Source organism: Porites lutea, chromosome 5 (assembly GCF_958299795.1).
Source record: "Porites lutea chromosome 5, jaPorLute2.1, whole genome shotgun sequence".
Taxonomy (NCBI): Eukaryota; Metazoa; Cnidaria; class Anthozoa; order Scleractinia; family Poritidae; genus Porites; species Porites lutea.
This window is the reverse complement of record NC_133205.1, coordinates 26,657,213-26,677,321: the sequence shown is the minus strand read 5'-3', so window position 1 is coordinate 26,677,321 and position 20,109 is coordinate 26,657,213. Positions and strand designations below refer to the sequence as shown.

General features: G+C 40.5%; 1 protein-coding gene across 3 annotated transcripts; it reads left to right on the top strand.

The window, feature by feature from the left end:
• The first annotated feature begins 1,350 nt into the window (after positions 1-1,350).
• LOC140938588 (ZZ-type zinc finger-containing protein 3-like) lies at positions 1,351-18,143 on the top strand. 3 transcript variants are annotated; one of them, XM_073388082.1, is made up of 13 exons: positions 1,351-2,264; positions 3,133-3,193; positions 4,878-4,955; positions 5,780-5,930; positions 6,274-6,403; positions 10,550-10,670; positions 11,726-11,827; positions 12,941-13,036; positions 14,524-14,664; positions 15,353-15,451; positions 15,981-16,016; positions 16,274-16,374; positions 17,865-18,140. In XM_073388082.1, the coding sequence occupies exons 1-13, from the start codon at positions 1,591-1,593 to the stop codon at positions 18,025-18,027; spliced, it is 1,953 nt and encodes a 650-aa protein (XP_073244183.1). In that variant the 5' UTR covers positions 1,351-1,590; the 3' UTR covers positions 18,028-18,140. The 3 variants fall into 3 exon arrangements, with proteins under 3 accessions (XP_073244183.1, XP_073244185.1, XP_073244184.1); XM_073388084.1 differs by lacking the exon at positions 14,524-14,664 and having other exon boundaries at positions 17,865-18,143; XM_073388083.1 differs by lacking the exon at positions 15,981-16,016 and having other exon boundaries at positions 17,865-18,142.
• The last annotated feature ends 1,966 nt before the right edge of the window (positions 18,144-20,109 follow it).

Genomic DNA, 20,109 nt, shown 5'->3' with positions numbered 1-20,109 from the left:
AAAATATCTCTTTTCAGTTTTTCCCTGAATGCGCCTTCTAAGACCAAATGGCAGGCTGGGGTAACTTTCGTTTCCTTCTTTACAAGGTTCACCATGAATTAAATTTTGGCACCTTATGTTTTGGTGGCCTGTTTCAGGCTCTAGAGAGAAAACCGAGCGGGAGAAAAAATGGGCGAGGACTAGGGAGACTCAGGTCAGGAGAGCCTTTCACTCTCTCTTTTTTTTGTTTGTATGGTTTTTGTTTCGCCCTTCCCGACTAACTGAGAGTCTGGAACAGGCCAACGTTTTAGTTACAGTAAACTGATGTATAAAAAAGACTTCAAGGTTTTAGTTTAATACATTTTGGTATCTATTGTATCATGTGGTTCGTTGTTTGGCAGAACAATAAATAGTTTCACTGCTTACCATTTGCCCATTTCAGGTGAAATCTCTGTACCCTCTCTACGTGCCCCGCATCTCCTCGCCCCTGTTGCCTGTCTGGTGCCTCAAGCGCATGTCCATGCACATCCTCCTTTTACGTAGTTAGACTACAAAACAGTCCGTATTTTTGCGTATTTAAGTACGCGCGAGCAGTATTTGTGCGTATTCAAGTACGCGCTTCGCGCGCGTAAGACTTTTACACCAAGCTTTACTGATTTCTTTACTGATTTTGAGAAAAAAACCCACTGTTTTGCAGTCTACTACCTAGTCTGCTACACACCCGTTTTTAGTGCCATCACGCATCTCTCCTCCCGGGAGGAGCGTTGCGTGACGACACTGAAAAAAGCTGTGTAGCCGGACTAACTGCTACCTGGTTTTTTAGCAAAATAAAGACATCTAACTAGTGACTGCAGTTTTTTTATCCAACAATGTGGCGTTACATGTCTTACATTTCATCTGCAGTTATTCTCTTTTGCAGTTATTCATTTTTTTTTTTACCTAGAGTCGTCAAAAAGTTAAAGATGAGCCTGTAAATTTCTTCCCCTCCCTCTCTCCCCTCCCCCCACTACCTCTCACCGCCCCCGCTGCCATTTGAATCCGGTGAAGACATTATAATTCATACTAAATGAACTGCGTTTTTGTCAAGACCTATACCTCTGACTCACCGAGGGCTCAATCTAGTCAAAATTTCAAGATGGCGGACGACAAGGCGTAAATCTCTCGCAAATATAGAACTTCAAGATACTGAACTGTGCAGGTATTTTGGTGTTTTGAACTTTCACATTACCTTTACTGAAGAAAGAGGTCATAAAAGTGTTTGTACGAGTGATATCTACAGTTGGTTCGGACTTTCTTCACGAGGTCTTAATGGTAATCGTAAGAACGGGAAGCCAAGGTTAAACTATTAGCATGTGATCTCTTTAAAAGTGGCCGCCTTAAGACTTGCTATATCATTGCAAAGTACATTCAGTTTATTAAAAACCATGAAGAACGTGAAGGAGAACGTTTCGTTCAAGTGTATGCACTTTCGGGATAAGCTTACGTCTGTAAAAGCAGTGAGTACTTTACTATGAACAGAAGAAATTGAACTTTGATGAAAATCTGAGTTCATGAGCAGAGGATGTTTACTAAGTAATTAGTGAGAGAATCAACAGCTGAGAGAAAACTGCGATGAATAAAACTCGTAAAAGGAGTACTAGAGATTTGGATGTAGAGACAAGTGACTACATTCATCTACAAGGGGCCGGATTATCAGCAAACAACGGCGTAAGTTTGGACCACACTGGCATCAAAAAAGATAAGATTGGGGATGGTTATAATGAAAACTCAAGCACTGGATCAAGTGATTGCAGCTATGACCAAGCTACTGGTATTATAAGCATTACAGAAGCTGAATGTGAAGAAGAGGTTGATGTTGGATCAAACGACTATTTGAATGATCAAGTGTCTGATAATTTGCAACAAAAGAGTACTGAGTCTAATAGTGGAAGGGTTATTTATATGGAAGTGAATGGAGATGGTGATTGTAAGGAAAACATAAGTGCTGGGTCCGTTAACTGCATATGTGATCAAAACGCTGGGATATCTTCTACCAAAGGTGGAGAATTGATTCAAAAAAGTACTGAAACCAGTGACTTGAAGTTACCAGCAATTCAACCCAAAATATTTAGTCATGAACATGGTAGGGATTCCATTAGTTTAGAAAAGGAACCTGTTTTGATGGACGTCCACTCAACAGATGGCGAACAGCTTGGTGGTGAAGAAGATGAGGATGATGAAGATGTTGATCATCATAATCGCTTTTATTTTGAATCAGATCATTTGGCATTGAAAGACAATAAACAGTAAGTGTACCTATGAGATGGTTTCCTGCATTTGCTTAACATGTTTACTAGAAAAGACCAATGACAGCACTCTTTTCACTTGATAGTACAGTAGCAATATCATGCAAATTCCCACAGTATATTCCTGCTCAGTAAATTGACACCAATTGCCTAATGGAGACCAGCATTACATAATTGAAAGGTCACAATAAGTAACAAAGTGACTAAATTGTAAGACAAGCAATCGCATAACATGATGAATAATATAAATCATTACAATTTTCACTTATCAGTCAAAGTGTTTTGTCACTCAGCCTGGTATGGTAAATTATTGAAATATTGGTAATCGGTGTAAATCAATAGAAGGGAATATTATTAATGATTTACATGTATACTGGAATTGATGATTAATCACTGACAAAAAATTTTATGACTTTTATCATGATTGATTTTTATCTGTAAATGATAAATCATCATGTTAAAAAGTCACAATGTTAAATAAATTATGATGTTTTCCTGTTGGATCAGTTATTCTTATTACAACAACAACATAGCAACTCTCCAAAGGGATCTATATATGCAATGCCAGTTATTGAGGACTTTTAATAGAAGTGAAGGTAATTAAAAAAATTCTACTTGGACTACCAATTTGCCTACACCAGTGGATTGATGTGACGGATTGATTTATCACTGATTATTGATTTTTATTTATTGACCACTCGAGGCAATCAGACAGGTCACCGTAGCAACAGAATAAAATGCCTGTAATCTTATTTTTAAGTGATGCTGACTGAACAGCTTGCACAACCCCACTTCTGCTATCACATTTCAAAAAGTATGAAACAGGAACAAAGTTAGAGCAACCTCAATTTTTGATTGTTTTTTGCAGTTATCATCTGCTTTTACAGTCCTTGTTGGTTCTAGAATCACAAAGGAGTCAAGCTGTCAAGGTAATTTTAACTTTCTATCATAAAAAGTATGAAAGCTGCGATACAATAATATTATTATTCATTATCTTTGATGCTCAAAACCCTCTATTGAGCCCCTGCTAGGGCTTATTTATTTAGAGGGGGACTTACTCAATTAAGCAAAAGAACCAGAATCCATTATTCTCCATAACAAATTAGAATGTGAAGTCGCCTGCAAGAGGCCCTGCAAGGGGGGGGGGGGGGGGTCCCATGTCACCCGTCTGAATTTTTAAACGTCTCTTGTTGGTGTTTATAAATGCTTGAGGCTTATTGTCGGCTTTGCCGTCACTGTCACAATTTGGCCGAGGGAGGTTGTCTCTTGTCGCGATTTCATTTTACGTGCTGTCACTTCTTTTTCCGCCATATCACTTGTCGGAATTTACCCTCCCCCTGGCAGGGCTTCATGCAAAAGCTCAAGCAAATGAGGTTAGAGGTCATGCAGCCATAGATATAAAACAATCTCCATGTGTATCTGGTGAATAAACTATACTGAATAAGTTTACATGAAGTGTTACAGTCTTGATTAGTTTATACAGTGTATCATTTGTTAATTTTATTGTGAAAAATAAGGGGAAGGGGCTTAAAAGAGAGGGGGGCATAATAACTTTTTTCTCCTTAAAGAGGTGGAGGGGCAGGGTGGGCTTATTAGACAGGGAGGGGGCTTTATAGAGGATTTATTGTATTTAAAGATATTTATCAATTTTACATATTGTAGTGAACTCTTTCACTCCTGGGCCATGTTATGGTGTGATTATTTCTCAATCTAATTTTAAATCTGTGGATGAAATCCTATAATCTTATCATTAAAAACCCCCTCAATTTTAGTAACTCTTTTATAGCACCGTTTATTTTTTAAGATTTACAAAATGAAATTTGACATATTTTTTTAGGTTGTTTTTTGCCCACTGGCAGGAGCAAAAGGATGATGCTCATATGTGACCTCCTCTTGTGAGCACAGCCACCTTTTTAGAACACCAGAATTCTCGCAGTTAAAGAACCATAGTTTGAACCACTTGTAAAGGCACTGACTCTTATATCTAACCACAAACATCTCTTTTGTGTTACAACCACTTGTCACATAGGCTGATTGCCTATCAATGGATTACAAATAAATAATTATTAGATAATGCAATGGAGATGTGGTAGAGATCCTGTTGTGAGTCAACTCTTGCATGTGATTGTTGTAGGTGAAATTAGTTCTCATTTTTAACCAGAATTTTCTCTGTCTACCTTAAAATAATAAGGGCTCGGAATCAAAGGAAATTCTGAATCAATCTACAATCACAGACAAAAGTGGTTGGGAGGTTGTGCAACTTAACAGTAGTCCATTTTAATCCTCAAAAAAGAGAGTTTTCTCTTTTGCTAAATATCCCCTGTCCCCCCTATTCAATGTTGGGATGTAACAGAACAATTACATGCACAAACATGAACGTTTTGGTCAACATTGAGCCAGGGGCGGGGGGAGGAAGTAAAAAAAAAGGTAAAAAAAAGCAACCTTCCCAATAATTTTGTCGATGACTGTAGGTTAAATACTGGTTTAATCTGAGAATGGATTTTACCTACAATCATCCATGACCACAATTTTTTCAAGAAGTTAGGCTGTGTTTACCTTCTGAAGGAACTAAGAATTGACTTGCCGTGTTTCTTTTCTTTCTATTTTTTAAAGGACCTTGATGTTCTTTACAAACAACAAGCCAAAGCTCTTCAAGATCCCATCAGCTTTGTGGAGAAGCTACAAAATAATGTAAATTGTTCAATAATCTTACAAAACATTAATTTACTTACTGGAAGAATGTCAGTACTGTGGTTGTCAGTGGTCAGCACAACCAAATGCTGCAATGTTTGTTAATGTTTGTTAATGTGGTTGGTCTACCTTAATTGAATGTCTTGATGTATGGTCAAGAATGTCTTGGTTTCCTATTTTCTCGACTTTGCAGCCTGAAAACACTATCAGCAATTACATTACAGCATGCATTTTAAGCTAACAGGGGAAGGCCTTTTGCCATTACACGTGCCTCATACACCTTGCTCACCTCATGTTTGCCTTCCCTTGCCTGAAAAACGTGAATAAATAATGGCAGTTCTGCAAGCTTACCTTTAGCATCTACAGAGGTTGACTGTGACACACCGTGTGACTTTCATGCTTATTTTTTCACACCTCATAGGGATGGTAAAAATGCTTTATTATACCTTCCAACTCACACTCATAGGTTTGTAATGTGCCTGTAAATCGAAAACTTCAACCTCCATAAAGCTACAGGACAATTTCACTTGCATAACAGAAATTCCAAAAAAAACAACCAAGTAGGTTATCTCACCAAGATATGTACAATCTCAGGTATAAAAGCTTGATCTTCGCAAGATCTCATGATACCTTGGCAAGATGGTGCCTTGAAAATCATCAGAACATCTGAGGAGATCTTCTGTTATGTTGAAAAGTCGCCGCAATGTCTTCAGAACATTTTTGAAGTTGAAAATCACATGCATGTGACTTAGCAGAAGTTGGGAAGTATATTTTGTTAGCTCATGAATTATTGATTCTTTATCTGTTTCCTTTTGTTTTATTAGGAGCCTTTGAATCTTCCAACACGTCACAATGTAGTTAAGCTTCCATTCATTCCCTGGGAGGACTACTCCATATCCCTTAGCACACTTGACAAGCAGAGATTAAGCAACCCACACCACACTAGAGCTGCCACCTCACAGAATCCAGGAAAAGGTATGACTTTTTTATGAAGGCGAGCTTAATAAGGGAACCTCTTAAAGTAATTCTTGATACTAGCCATATCTTTACTAACCTTCATATGGGTTTGCTTTGCTAGCCCTGGATACACTCAGAGTAAAAGGGGTTTACTTTATCACTTTATCTTATAAAGCAGTATTAAAAATGGGAAAAATTATCGTAAAGGAAATATAGAACAAAGGCCTCCATTCCAGTGTTGTCTGTTCGTATCACTCAGTCAGGTACATTGTAACTAGAAGTTAGAAATATATTAATATAAATTTGTAAATATATTAATGCCACTATAGCTTTTACTGTAGGTTTTTTTTTTGTTTTACAGCTAGTGATTCTGCAACAAATTCTACTGATGGAAATGAAAGTGCATCAATGTCTTCAGAAAGTAATCTGTATAGTGTGTTTGGAGGGGAATTTGTAGCAAGCAAGCATGGAAAGCCGTTAGGGCGAGAAAGGTGTGGGTACCTTTTGAGATGTTTCTACTTTGTAATAACATTTTTTTTTTTTTTTTTTTTTTAGCTTTGCCCTTAAGAATGCAAAAAAAAAAAACACTGAAGATATGCAAACACTAGTAATAAGAACGTAACAATACACTAATAATAACTTAAATATTTGGGAAGGGACACCGCAACAGCTAAAGCCAATTTCTGCGGACCCAAAAAATAATTTAAATCACATGCAGCAGCTAATTTCTTGGTCTAAAACCCTGGCTGTGTTACATTTCAAGCAAATACTTTTGAAGCTCCTTGGAGAGTCTGGGTCATAGTTTAATGCTAGAGCCCGCGAGTAATAACCGTAAAGAACAGATTTAAAGTTCTCAAAAGTAACATTGTCTAGGTCAAGTCTAGTAATAAGCAGATTCCAGATTCTAGTAGTTCTAATGAAAAAAGATTTCTGAAAGGTAGAAGTCCTGCATGTTTTAGGCACAAAAGATTGAGAGCTCATTACGGATATATGGGTCCTTCACGCGCATTCGCGCACAAAGGGAACAGGAAGTAGGTTTACAGACATTAGTCTTTCTTTGTAAGAGATATTTGTTAAAAAAGGCAAGCAAAGACAGTATCAGCATCTATGACGCCACGTGATAACCAGATCAGATCCAGGCAGAATTTGTTGTTGGGTAATAGCCTGGGACCAAGAAAATCGCATCTAGTAAAAAATTTTGCTGATATTTTTACTGAAATTTGTGGTATCGGCTTTTATTGATATAATAAATATGCCAGCGAACTTTCAGAAAAATATTGGGAGCAAATGTCCGTAACTAAAAGTCGCTCAAAATTCAGCTGTCAAATTGTTTTGGAATTGCAAAAATAAATTACTATCAGGTAGAAGGAGTAACCAGTTCAAATTTTAAGGACAAGTAAATTCAGTGTTTGCTAATTTTGAAAACAACAACCGATTGCCTATCGTGCTATAGCCTCCCCTCAGACGTTCTTTGGGGTTTGTTCGTGACGCATTCATTTCTCCCCCACAGAGAAATGAATGCATGACGAACGAACCGCAAGGACGTCTGCGGGGAGGCTAATCGTGCTATTCTTTAAATAGTACTTTTTAGTGTAGAAGCTCTGTAAATTGTTCCAAACCTTGCCTTGAATGCTCTGTTCCTCGAAATTTTAAAAATATCCCTCAGTAGTTTTAGCTCAAACTCCGGTTACCTACATTTTGATGTATTACAATGCATCCATGACGGCTTTCCGTGCTGTACATTGCTTCCAATTCATGAAAATGGCATTGGGATTGTAAGCTACATTGTATCCAAGCTCAAATAGAACTGCCAGCAGCTCTATTTATGTCCAGCACTTTTTGTTTATGCTTTTTCGTCTTTCCCATTTTAAAACCGATGCGTATGTCTAACGTCCGACAGAGGTCGACAAGGACGTCAGAAGTTCAGGAGCGAGCAAAGCATACAATAGATGTAAACCCCCTGTGGGAATGGGGGAGTACTCTACAAATTTTTATGCGGTGAGGGTCCGCTTCAAGGTCCAACCCCGTATATACCATTCAGGGCTCGACGTTGCGACCTGTGGGGTCGCCAATGCGACCAGCTTTTACTCAGTGGCGACTAAATTTTCACCGCTAGTCGCCAACCTGGCCACCAAGATAGGTGACTTTCTTCTTTGGGTAAACGTACACTAATGATAATCTGTTATTCTTTACAAAACGAACGGATTTCTAACGGTTTTACTCACGCTCTAACGTTTTGCCCAAACGCTCTAACGGTTTGTCTAAACATTTTAACGATTTGTCTAAACGCTTTAACGATTTCTTTCAACACTCTAATCTACGTTTACTTGAAAGAGGATTGTGAAATGAATGAATTCGACGAAAGACTTATCGACTTTCGGGCAAATCGATCGCAATTCTCAACAGATCGTCCCGTGTTTCTCCGGGAATGACTTTTAGCGCATCGATATTTAAAACAATTTCTTTTTGCCCAACATGTATCTCGATTGCGGACTCGATAGCAGATTAGTCTGATAAAAGCTAAAGCTAATCGAAGCTAATCGAGAACGAACAGCGCTTACTCGAACTTCGCAATTCTTGTAAACAACTTTACGCAAATTTCTGTTGAGCGTGGCGACCCAAATAAAAGCTCTGAAGTATTTTATTGACTTCTAATGAAGTACCGTTGAACTCATGCTGTTTGTCTAACAGACTTCTCGCGAAATCAACTTCATTGCCCGAAAACATTAGCGACGTTTCCTCTTTCTGGAGACTTTCGATCACGTGTTAGGCAACCGCGAAATAGATGAAGTTTCACCGATGTTCATTTCTGAACGTGCAAATACATGGGACGCAAAACAAATTTTGCAGATTTTGTTCTTTAATATCCCAAATAAGTTTTTTTAAGATTCCTTAAGTTTGTTTTTCTTAATGTGTATTCCATTTCCTGAACCTTAAGCTTGAATACCTTATAATACATAATTTTTGGCGACCAGAATACTTGTTCTGGCAACCAAAAATGAAAACATGGGGGCCTGTTGGCCCCAAGATTTTTTTCTGAAAGTCGAGCACTGCCATTTTCCACAGTCATATAACTGTTATCAGACGTCTGATGTTATATGTTATGTTATATAACTGCTATCAGACGTCTGATGTCAGACGTCTGGTGTCTGATATCACACGTCTGATAACATCAGACGTCTGCTGTCATATAACTGTTATCAGACACCTGATATGACATCATACATCTGATAACAGTTTTATGACAGCAGACATCTGATGTCAGATGTCTGATATCACACGTCTGCTGTTATATAACTGTTATCAGACATCTGGTAACAGTTATATGATTACAGTTTTATGACAGCAGACGTCTGATGTCAGATGTCTGCTGTCATATAACTGTTATCAGACGTCTGATGTTATATGTTATGTTATGTAACTGTTATCAGATGTCTGATGTCTAATATCAGACGTCTGATAACAGTTATGAGACGTCTGCTGTCATATAATTGTTTTCAGATGTCTGATGTCATTTGTCTTTTAACGTCTGATATCAGACAAACAACATCAGACGTCTGATGTCTGATTTTATATGTTATGTTATATAACTGTCATCAGACATCTGATGTCTAATATCAGACGTCTGATAACAGTTATATGACAGCAGACGTCTGATGTCAGACGTCTGCTGTCATAAACACTGGGTTTTTGAGGAAAAAATGTATTGAAACTGGTGCCTCGATAATCGTCCTTTCCTGAACCCTGATAAAACTAAGCTTATTGTTTATGGAAAACGGCAAAGGTTACAAAATCTCCCGGATATCCGTCTCTCCCATTTATGAAAAGAACTCATACCGGCGCGCTTTGTTTAAGACCTAGGCGTGACTGTTGACTCGAGCCTTACTTTTCACGAGCTCATCGTTAAAACAGTTTCTTCCTGCTTCTCAAGTTTAGTTCAAATCAATCGTGTTAAGCACATGTTTGACAGATCGACTTTAACCACAATACCGTATTTATTCGAATAAGCGCCCAACCTCGAATAAGCGCTCATCCAAAGGCAGAAAAAGTTAACAAGTGCCCAGCCTCGAATAAGCGCCCACCCCCACCCCACTCCCTCCCACACAAACTCCAATAAGAGATAATAAGGACCCTCCCGAAGCGAAGACGGAGTTTTCTTCTGAGTATTTTACAGAAACCTTGCTTTGTGACATCTTCGCTTTTTGTTGCTACCATTATTTATTTTATTGTTATGTTGCAAAATAAACTTGCTGAGAGTGGTGAAAATTTAATAAGCGCCCAGCCTCGAATAAGCGCCCACCTCGAATAAGCGCCCACTATCAAGGTCCAAAAAAATAATAGGCGCCTAGGGCGGTTAATCGAATAAATACGGTAATGAAGACGGAATCTATTACGAATTTGAGTAATATTATTTTTCAGTGTAAAAAAAGTTACGATGGGGTGTTCTTGAGTTAAGCTCTCGTTATATTAACAGCATTCACCTTAAACTGGCGACTGAAGAATCGACATTAGGCTGAATGAATTGACCTGTTACTCTTGTGTATCCTGGGTACGTACCGTCAGACATGACAACATGATAAAACACCTGGTCACTGCTAAGTTATGTAAATGCTTTTCTTTGTTTTCATTTCCTTTAGTTTAACCAGCGTTTTTACCACAAGAAGTAGTGATGCAACAAATGGCAAAGTGGTACGTGGCCGTTTCTGCGACGACCAGAAACCAGTTACATTTAATCAACCATGGACAACCGAAGAACAGGTATGCGTAGATTCTGGAGTACTCCTGGATGGGTGGAGGGTGGGGGGGAGGGGTTAGGCGTGCTCCCTAAAACCCTGATCCTATTTTAGACCAAATTATATGATTTTTCCTAGCCTATTTGAAACCTAAACTACTGTTCTGAAAGCAAAAAATGATACATGAAGAACTACCTAATTCCAGACCTTGGTCAAAGGACAAAACCTTAATTCAGAACGAAATAGCGAAAATCTAGACTATTTCACTCAAAAAGGGGCCAAACCCATTCCTTTTGGTGTCACACATAGCCATTTTGCTTATCTAAGGGAGTCCCTCTAACTTTAGCCTCCCACGCAGACGTTCTTAGGGGTTCGTCACGACGCGTTCCTGGGGCAGGAACGCGTGATGAATCCCTAAAACTGACGTCTGCTTGGGGGGCTACTCTAACTTGTGCACAGTTGGAAAAGAAAGAAAGGAAGCCGGATGGCAATCATGGGACGAAGTGAAGACCATAGCAGCTAGCCGAGGAAAGCCTGGGGAAACTCTCTGTGGAGGGAGGGAGGCCTTACATGTATGTGTCATGAGGCATAAGGAGAATAGGTGAAGGTGAAGGGAGTCCCTCCCCGGGCTTTCATATTTATGTGGCCTGGATTTGTTTATGTGGTTCTAACCTGCAGTACAGGCGTTTGCTTTGCGCGCGCGAATGTTTTGGCTCGCGAAAGCGCCATGTTGAAACTCCAAAAGAGAGGAGAAAATGGGGCGAGTTTCCCCAGTCTCCCTGTCATAAAATCAAAGATGGCGGCTACAATAGTACGAGCTTAAACAAACTTTCGCCCGCCCAAAATACGCCTGCACTGCAGGTTAATTTGGTTCCTCCATTTGAATTGAGACTGGAGTGCCGTGGTGGGTTGGGCCTGCATAATGAGTCAGATCGGTCTCGAATTATTTTAAGGCTGGTTTCATGTAAACAGAAGAAGGTATTGTTACGTAGTGGAGAACAATCTGAACCATCTGAAATCGTTATGTAGCCAGCCTAGTTTTTGCGGCTCTTTGTCCTACAGTTTTTGTTTCACCTCCAGGCTAAATTGGAGAAGTTGCTGCAGATTTATCCTCAAGAGGAAGTAGAGTCTAAGAGATGGGAGAAAATTGCGGCAGCTTTGGGAAACAGAACATTAAAACAGGTTCTTTTTTTTGTTATATTCTAAGGTGTTTGTCAGACTAACCGTTATAATTAAAAGCAGGAAAGCAGGGTCTCTACTCCACCTCTCCTCAATTCAACTCCCGTAGTCAACAGCAGTTTTCTATCACTTGATTCCATCTGTATGCTGGTATTGGACAATAACATAGTTAATGATTTGATGGTAGCACATCCACAAAGTGAGTTTTCGTCTACCATATCCCTTATTTAGCTGAAATTTGGAGATGTTGGTGTTTGTAGAGGCAAGCTAGAGCTGCAGATAACAATCGGTCATCGGGTGATGTCCGACTAAAGTTAACCTATGTTCGACCAAAGTTATCTATGGTGGGAAGTGATGTCTGGATACCCAAGACTATCGTTTTTGCACTTTAATGAAATCTACCATGATCCAGTGAATTTATGGACGAGTGATAAGTCTAGCTGCGAATTCCGAGCCTACCATGAACAATGCGTCGGCGATTGACTGCACTTACTTTTTTGCCTCTAAGAAATGCTTTTATTGCAAAACGCTTCATTTAACCCCCAATGTTCATGATGGAATTGTGATTGCCATGTTAAGACAACAACATTTTGCAAAGGTGAAGACAGGATGATAGAACCACTCCCATACGACCTGCTCTTTATTACAACCCACTTTTTTCTGGCCCGGACAGCGCAGTTATTTCCGTACTTTACAACCTCTGTAACAGGTCCACCACATTATTAAGACGAACGATTACTTTTGTTTGCTCCCAATCGTCATATTTCCTTGGTTAATATGACCAGTCGAATTGTCTTGGTGAGATTTGTTGGTAAGTGAAAAAAGACGAAGAGAGACGTTTTTTTTTTTACTGAAAGTCGTTCAATGTGTGTAATTGAACGCTCGATAGATATATGTTTTAAGATGTATAGTCAGACTGAATACATCTTGTCATCACTACGTAGTTAGGGTTATAGTTTCCTTATAGTTTCATACTATGACGCATCCTAGTTTATACGACCAAATTTTCATTGCCCAAAAGTTGTCGTTTAAGTGGAAAATTAATATCTCGCTACGTTCAGTTCTCGAAAATTTTAGGTTCGACCGCCTAATGATTAATCTTCCCTTTTTATTTAGGTTGCCAGCAGAGTGCAGAAATACTTCATCAAATTAGCCAAATCTGGATTGCCTGTTCCGGGACGAATGCCCAACCTTCCACGGCCTGGAGTTAGGGTTAGTTTAGGGGGGTGGTGGTGGGTAAAATTGCCCGAAAGTCGTCTCGCCCGAAATTATGTCCCCCGGAATTTAAAGTAAACTTGCCCGAAATCCTGAGTTATGTCGCCCTAAATGTGATCATGCTCAATAACATCCTAACATTCTATTACACATTTATCGCGCTTGTTTCGTCTCATCATTACGCATTTATTTTCGCGTTTCACCTCATTATGGTTTAAAGTACGAGATCTATTACACACAGTACTTTATTCCACTTTATTCCTCATTTTGTTGCACCTGTTATAATTTCAGGCGACCTAACTATTTTCCGGCGATATAACTCTGGTTTCGTGCGACATAACTTCGGGCGAGATGACTTTCGGGCGACTTGACCGGTTACCGCCAGAGCGCACTCTCCACTACATCTACATCTCTCCACTACACCGACAGCTGACCCAGCTTTGATTATTGGTTACTGCGAAGTTGCGCATGAAACTGAGTCAAAATTCGTTCCCCAATCTGACAGTCTCATAGTCTGATAGTAGGGAGTTAAAGATACCATGAGGGCGATGGGCACGAAAACGTATCTTAAAAAGTTAATTTGCGTTCTTTAAATCTCTATCGTGATTATTCCAACTCGCATACTTCGTCAAATGTAAGTGACTTCCCCTGGAGCCGAATTCTTAAAAACAATATCCAAATTCAGAGAAAAATTTCGTCGTCTCTTGTTTACGTCCTCCATAAAACGTGAAATTAGCAATTTCCCGTCGTAGTCGTGCAACGATGCTGGGTAAAGGAATCAGTACAAAAAAGCGTGGTGCACGTCAAGCGATAGCTTTTTTTACGTTCTCATTGACGTCGCCCTCGTGGTATCTTAAACTGCTTAGTGCAATAAAAACAACTACCCAGTCTTACATAAAACCTCAGCTTTGCCAATTCGCCACTTAAGAAACGTGAGGGAGACTGGGCCGAGTTAACTTTCACAAAGACTTCTGGGACTGTTATCAGGGAAGGGGAGAAATTGACCAATAGCTGACCGGCGTGTTCTCAGTAGCGATCCCAGGAACAATTGCGGGACGCATTTCGTCTCCAGTTCCCTTTCCGTTTTTTACATGAAGGTGGGAGACCCCAGGTAGGTGAGGTAACCCGCGACGGGTCACCCCACCTATCATGTAAACGTGATCAAATTAATATAAGAGCTTATATGGCCTGGCGGGTTACCACACATAAGCGGGTTACCTCACCTACCTGGAGTCCCCCACCTCCATGTAAATAGGTCCTAAACCTATTACTTTTATGCTGTTCTTGAAAGTCGTCTCGCCCGAATTGCTCCCTTTTCACGCAAAAGGAACGGGAATTTCTGTTCCTACCGGAAGGTCGTCCGTTTGTTGCGGAAAATTTCCGGTTGAACCGCTCGTACCATTTGCATTTAAACCGGTCAAACCGGAAATTTTGCCTAAATGGAAAGCGCCCCTGGTTTTCTTATACGGTTCCCATTGTTGCAGAGCAAACGGGCATCTCATCACTATCAAGCTCTTGGTTTTCGTAATTCCACGTTCTTTCCGTCGTATCGACCGAAAGTTTTGATGGACGACGAAGATGACATATCAAGCGTAGCCACAGATGACACGGGCGGATATTTGTCGGTAAGGTGACTGCTTTTTCAATAAAAATATCTTTTAAAATGGTAGCTTCATCGCTTCTTTCACAATGTAGCTTACTGCTGGTCATTATTAAGCGACGAATTTGAGTGGATGCGATACACTGTTTATAAATGCGCTTGTTTGTGTATCAAAGTATCACGTTGTTTGTGTTTGATTTCAATGTCATTGGTTTCACTGTCAGGGATGGCACTAGGATTTTTCAATCTGGGCCCTCGACCCACATGTCCGGTCAAATTGGGGTCCCAAGCATTTTCGGTGGGTCCCAAAATCTTGGTGACCTTCCCCTAAGAAATTCTTTTTGTGGTTGTTACGAGAAAGAGTGACTGGCAAATTACTGTCACACTGTTAACTAGGCTTCATTGTCTTTTTTTGTTGTTTGAAAGCATCAACTTTAGACAATACAATGCGTTAACGCGATCTCTGCTGTGACTTTTGAAAGTAATGCGGCTGTGAATAATCCTAAAAGGAATCACAGAGCTTATAATGATTGGACTTCCTCTTTTAGGGCCGGAATGTTTACACGGAGATGAGGGATAGGTAACCCGCCTGTCCATAGCCCCACCTCCACGTAAACAGGCCCTTAAAGTTAATAGCTGATAGGGAAATTCAAGTAAGTCAATCAATGGCAGAGTTTCAATTAATATTAAATCTTCGGCATCGTATCTTAAAGGACGAGGAATCAGTGCCAGCTCATCTACGAGATACAGAGGATTATAAAGAGCTGATGGAACTCAAGAGAATCAAGAGGCAAAAAATTGTGGAATATCAGGTACTGCATGCGGTCTTTAGCATAGTACATTTCATCGGTTTTTCTGTGGTGAGTCCGAGGTGCATCTCAACCGTTACCTTTAATTACACTTGCTGCATTTACGACCAAAACTTAGTTCTTTATGAAGAAATGTTGATCTGGTGGGGAGGGGTCATTTCTATGAAGGAGAGCTCTTTTTTCAACGTTTCCCGGAGATTTTTGTCCACAAAGTTTAGCGACAAAGTTTTTAGGAATTCTTGAATATTTGAAAGCAAAAGATATTTTTTTTTCGAGTACTGATGTTCGTGGTTTCACCAACGAAACAGTCACTGAATCCTTGTGAAAGAAGTTACAACTGACTTAGTGACTTTGGTTTCTTGACACAAAACAAACTCTTAATTTTGAGAGGGCCTTGCGTCACTATCAAGTTCTTTTCTGTAAGAAAAATTAATAGGCTCACTACAGAAAGGATAGCTGTTGTAAACTTCAACTTTGATTTACTTGGGAAGCATGAAGAGTTTGTGTTATTTATTTATCTATTTATTTACAGCAAACGGAGGAAAGAGTCCTGCATAACGGATTTATGGTAAGCCAGGCAAAGCCAGTTATTCTGTTTTCAATCAAATTTGACGCAGGAGATCGGCGAATACCCAACGCCCAGGCCCCAGTTGCTCAAACGGTAGATAATGCTAGCCAGTGCATAAAGCTCTATGGTCTGGATACTGATTAACTCGATGTATAGCACAGTTGATAACCACGTGATGCCAATTTACTTATGTGTTCACTTTCTGTTGGCGAGTGTGAATGATATATTATATAACAATGGATATTTTCGACTTCCAGTGCGATGGCTGTGGAGTAAGTCCCATACCAGGCACAAGATGGCACTGTAATGACTGTTCGAAAGATAATAGTGTTGATTTCTGCAACGATTGTGTCGAAAGGTTGGTATAAACTTGAACTGTCAGGCTTGAAAACTGACCCCCGAGTAATGCAGGCGTTGGTAAGGGAAGGGGAAAGGGGGGAAATAAAGGGGGGACGCAACGTGTTCTCAAGGGAATTCTCCCCTGTCATTAAAAAACTGCCACACAAGCGACGAATCATGGCGCAGACTAGCCCGCATAACAGGCACTTTATGAGCCAAGGGAGGCGAACGCGGGATTTTGCGCGAAACGCCGTGTTCGCCACGCTTGGTTCATAAAGCGCCTGTTATGAAGGCTAGGTGCAGTCCCATTGTCTTCTTTTAGGTCCCGTTGATATGGATACCCGGGGTGTACTCCTGGGAATTCTTGATGGGGGTGTGCCGCCCGGATGCTCAAATCCTGACCCTATTTCAGACCCCAAACTATTATTTTAAGACCTGTAATAGGCCGAAATTAAGTCATCATTACTTGGACTGGAACGCCAACAAAAAAAATCGAAATCCATTTCGAATCCGCATGTTTCTCTTTCATTCTTACTCATTTGGAATTGAAATAATAAATTCGTTTTTAAACTCATCCCGTAGATCCCTTGAAAACCATACTCGATTCCAGACTAAAATGGGCAAAGTCTACACCCGTTTTCAGACCGAAACGGCGCGAAAACCATACCCCTTGAGACGGCACATACCTAGCATGCAAGCAAGCTCTCCTATTTGGGCGAGCCTCGCAAGAACGCGCCTGCCCCTCGCGGCTTCGCCGCTCGCTCGCGTGTTCTCGCGAGACTCGCTTCGCTCGCCCAAATAGGAGAGCTTGCTCGCAGGCTAGAACATACCTATATGACTTACATAAGGGAGTGCCCTCCCCCCCTCCCCCTTTATGGAGAAAACTTGTCTCCGGTGGAGGGGTCTCTCGCCAAACCGAACTACCCTGGAGGGGCCAACATTTCCTCACAAAACTTGGCGAACACTTAACATGAGAAACAAAATGTTTGGTCCGGCTATTAGGGTCACCCATTTATCCAACCCAACTTTTCTCCATATAAACACGTTGGCTAACCCAGCCGGGTCAACTCGGTCAAGGTGAGTCAATCAGAGCATACGCGAACGCTATTGACCAGGGGCAAAGGATTCAACGTTTTTCCCATATAAACGATCTCTAAAGTTGACTCGCCTGAAGGGTACCCGTTCTTTTGCGGGACGACTTTTCTCCATATAAACAGGACCTTAGACTCTTAACAAACCGTTTGGAAGGTTTGGTTTAGTCTCCAGGAGGCTTCCTCAAATTTACGCTTCATGAGGTGGGTGTGCTTAATTCAGAAAGGGGATTTATATCGTATGCCCTGAAAAATGTTTGTATAACACTACGATAACAGTACAATAACTGAACAAAAACGGTTAGCAGATATTTACTTGGTCTTTAGTTCCCGAATACTTTCTAAATTTGGCTTCCAAAGGGTAATATTGTTGGTCGTGAAATATCTCCTGTAGCATTCAATTTTTTTCTTCCTTCAGGGGCAAAGTTAATATTGGTTCTCATTCGAGCGAACATAGCCTGGAGCCAGCAAAAGGAAACTCTTCCTTCTTTGTGGATGGAGATTATGTCGGATTTAGTGAAGGAGCCACGAGTGCAGGCTATAACTATTTAGATCCTAATTTCTTGCCCTCCGCGAGATAGCACCTGCTGAAAGCAGATGAACTCCACCAGATGAAACATCAAACGACGCAAAACTAGGCTGCGTAACGAAAACGCTTTTGGCCTCGTTTTGAAGTAAAAGCTTGGTAGTTGCAGCAAAATAAATCATTCTTAATGCAAAGCAACTTTATTTATATGCTTACATATTTTGGGACCTTTGGTCTTCAGACGTGTGTGAACCGGTTTAGGGAAGGGCGGAGGGTGGTGGAGGGCGCGGAGGGCTAGAGGTGTCTGATACCTCTAACCAAGAGAGCTCTCTTGCTCTTACTAAAAGTACTTGACTCACGCACTGTAAGAGAATTTATTTAATTACATATAAAAAAATGGTATCTGTTGTGTCTTGAATTCTTCATGTGGACGAGCTGATGCAGTAGTTACATTCTTATTTAATGCTTGCACTTAAAGTACACACGATCTCCTGATCGCTGGAGGATGAACATTTGACTATTATCTACTTGAATAGTAATGTGAATAAAAAGAATCGTCGACTGAGTTATGTTGTGCTCATCTTAGGTTAACCAAACATATGACTGCTGTGATTTCTATTGGACTGTAAGTAAGTGCTGTCATAGGAAAATGTGTTCATCACGGATGAATGCCTGGCAGCTTTCTGTGTGTGTGTTTTCCCCCTAAGAAACCGTAGCCTGATTCTCAGACGTTCCAGGTCAGTCTCGGCCATGCGTTCTCTCGAAGGGATAGAGCGATTTTCGTATGACCTTGAAATGAAATCGTGCGAACAAAACAGAAACAACAAACGAAGGGAAATAGAGCGATTTGATTGGTTTGTCGAACGGATACAAACGCGCGTCGCTTTTGGTTGGTTAAGCGAAAGCTCGGCTGAAAAAACTTCATGCCCGAAGAACTTTCTAGAAATCGCTTTGACGTCATACTGCGACACGATTGGCTAATCGAACAATGCCTTCTCCGTATTAGGGTTCTCTTTGGCGGGAAAACGAAGAGTCCATGTTTTGATCTTTTCATCGATTGGCTAATAAAACAAATAACGAACACTTACCGAAACCATTTTTCAAGGTCATACGAAAATCGCTCTATAGTACAAGGGAGCTTTAGCAACGACGTCGGCGACGGCAAAAAGGACGTCAAAAAAGTAATAGGTTTAGGTTGGCAAAACAACAACTTTGCTCGTGCATCACGTTTTTTGTACATTTCTTTACTGTCCTTGCACGACTACGACGTGAAAATGCCCAATTGCAAGTTTTATGGAGGAAGTAAACAAGCGACGACGAATCTCTTTTTATCTCTCTAAACTTGAGTGCGGTCCTCTAGAAATCAACTCCAGGGAAATTCGTCCACACTCGCCATTTTCAGCAAATTGGAATAAACGCGACAAAGATTGAAAAAACGTGAATTCATTTTAAATCTGACGTTTTCGCTTCTGTTGCCGTCGTCGATGCTAAAGCTCCCTATTGCGTGACTTAGAACGTCTTAGAATCAGGCTAAAGAAGCCGCTGAAGTGATAACATGGGACGTGCGTGCGTGGTTGATTTTTATGTGAAACTCTTTGTGAACGATGACCGGAAACGGGCATTTCAATATCTGTTAAAAGCGCTGCTTCCACGCATAACATATCATGGCACACTCTGGAAAGTTCACCCTTTTTTCCCGTATTGTTATTCGGTTAACTTGTAACTGAGGCGAGGGTCAAAGCGAGCGCGATCACTTGCCTTACTCCTCCTGTCATTTTCTTTCCTCTCCCCCTGCCTCTTAATGTTGTCTCTAGATAGTACATTATTCACTTTATATCTTACATCTTTCTGTTAAGTACTTTTTTTAAACAACCAGAGAAAAAGAAAAAGAAACAAAGCTGTAACCCCAACACATTTTATCCAGCGCTTTCAATCTTGTTGCCAGTGATTGTGAGGGACTTTCGAGTGAGCTTCGTTAAGGCCGATACACACGAGGAATTTGCTCCCGGAGCATGCTCCAGGGGCACCCTCCGGGAGCAAAGCTCCTCCGTGTGTACCAACGATTTCATGGGTATATTTAATCCTCGGAAGCAGAATTTCCACCCCTCAAAATGCTCCACGATATTTAACAGGTTAG

Coding starts and splice junctions, on each gene's coding strand:
- LOC140938588 (XM_073388082.1), top strand. CDS start 1,591: ATGAATAAAACTCGTAAAAGGAGTACTAGAGATTTGGATGTAGAGACA. Junction 6,404..10,549: donor AAGCCGTTAGGGCGAGAAAG/GTGTGGGTACCT, acceptor CATTTCCTTTAG/TTTAACCAGCGTTTTTACCA. Junction 10,671..11,725: donor CATGGACAACCGAAGAACAG/GTATGCGTAGAT, acceptor TTTCACCTCCAG/GCTAAATTGGAGAAGTTGCT.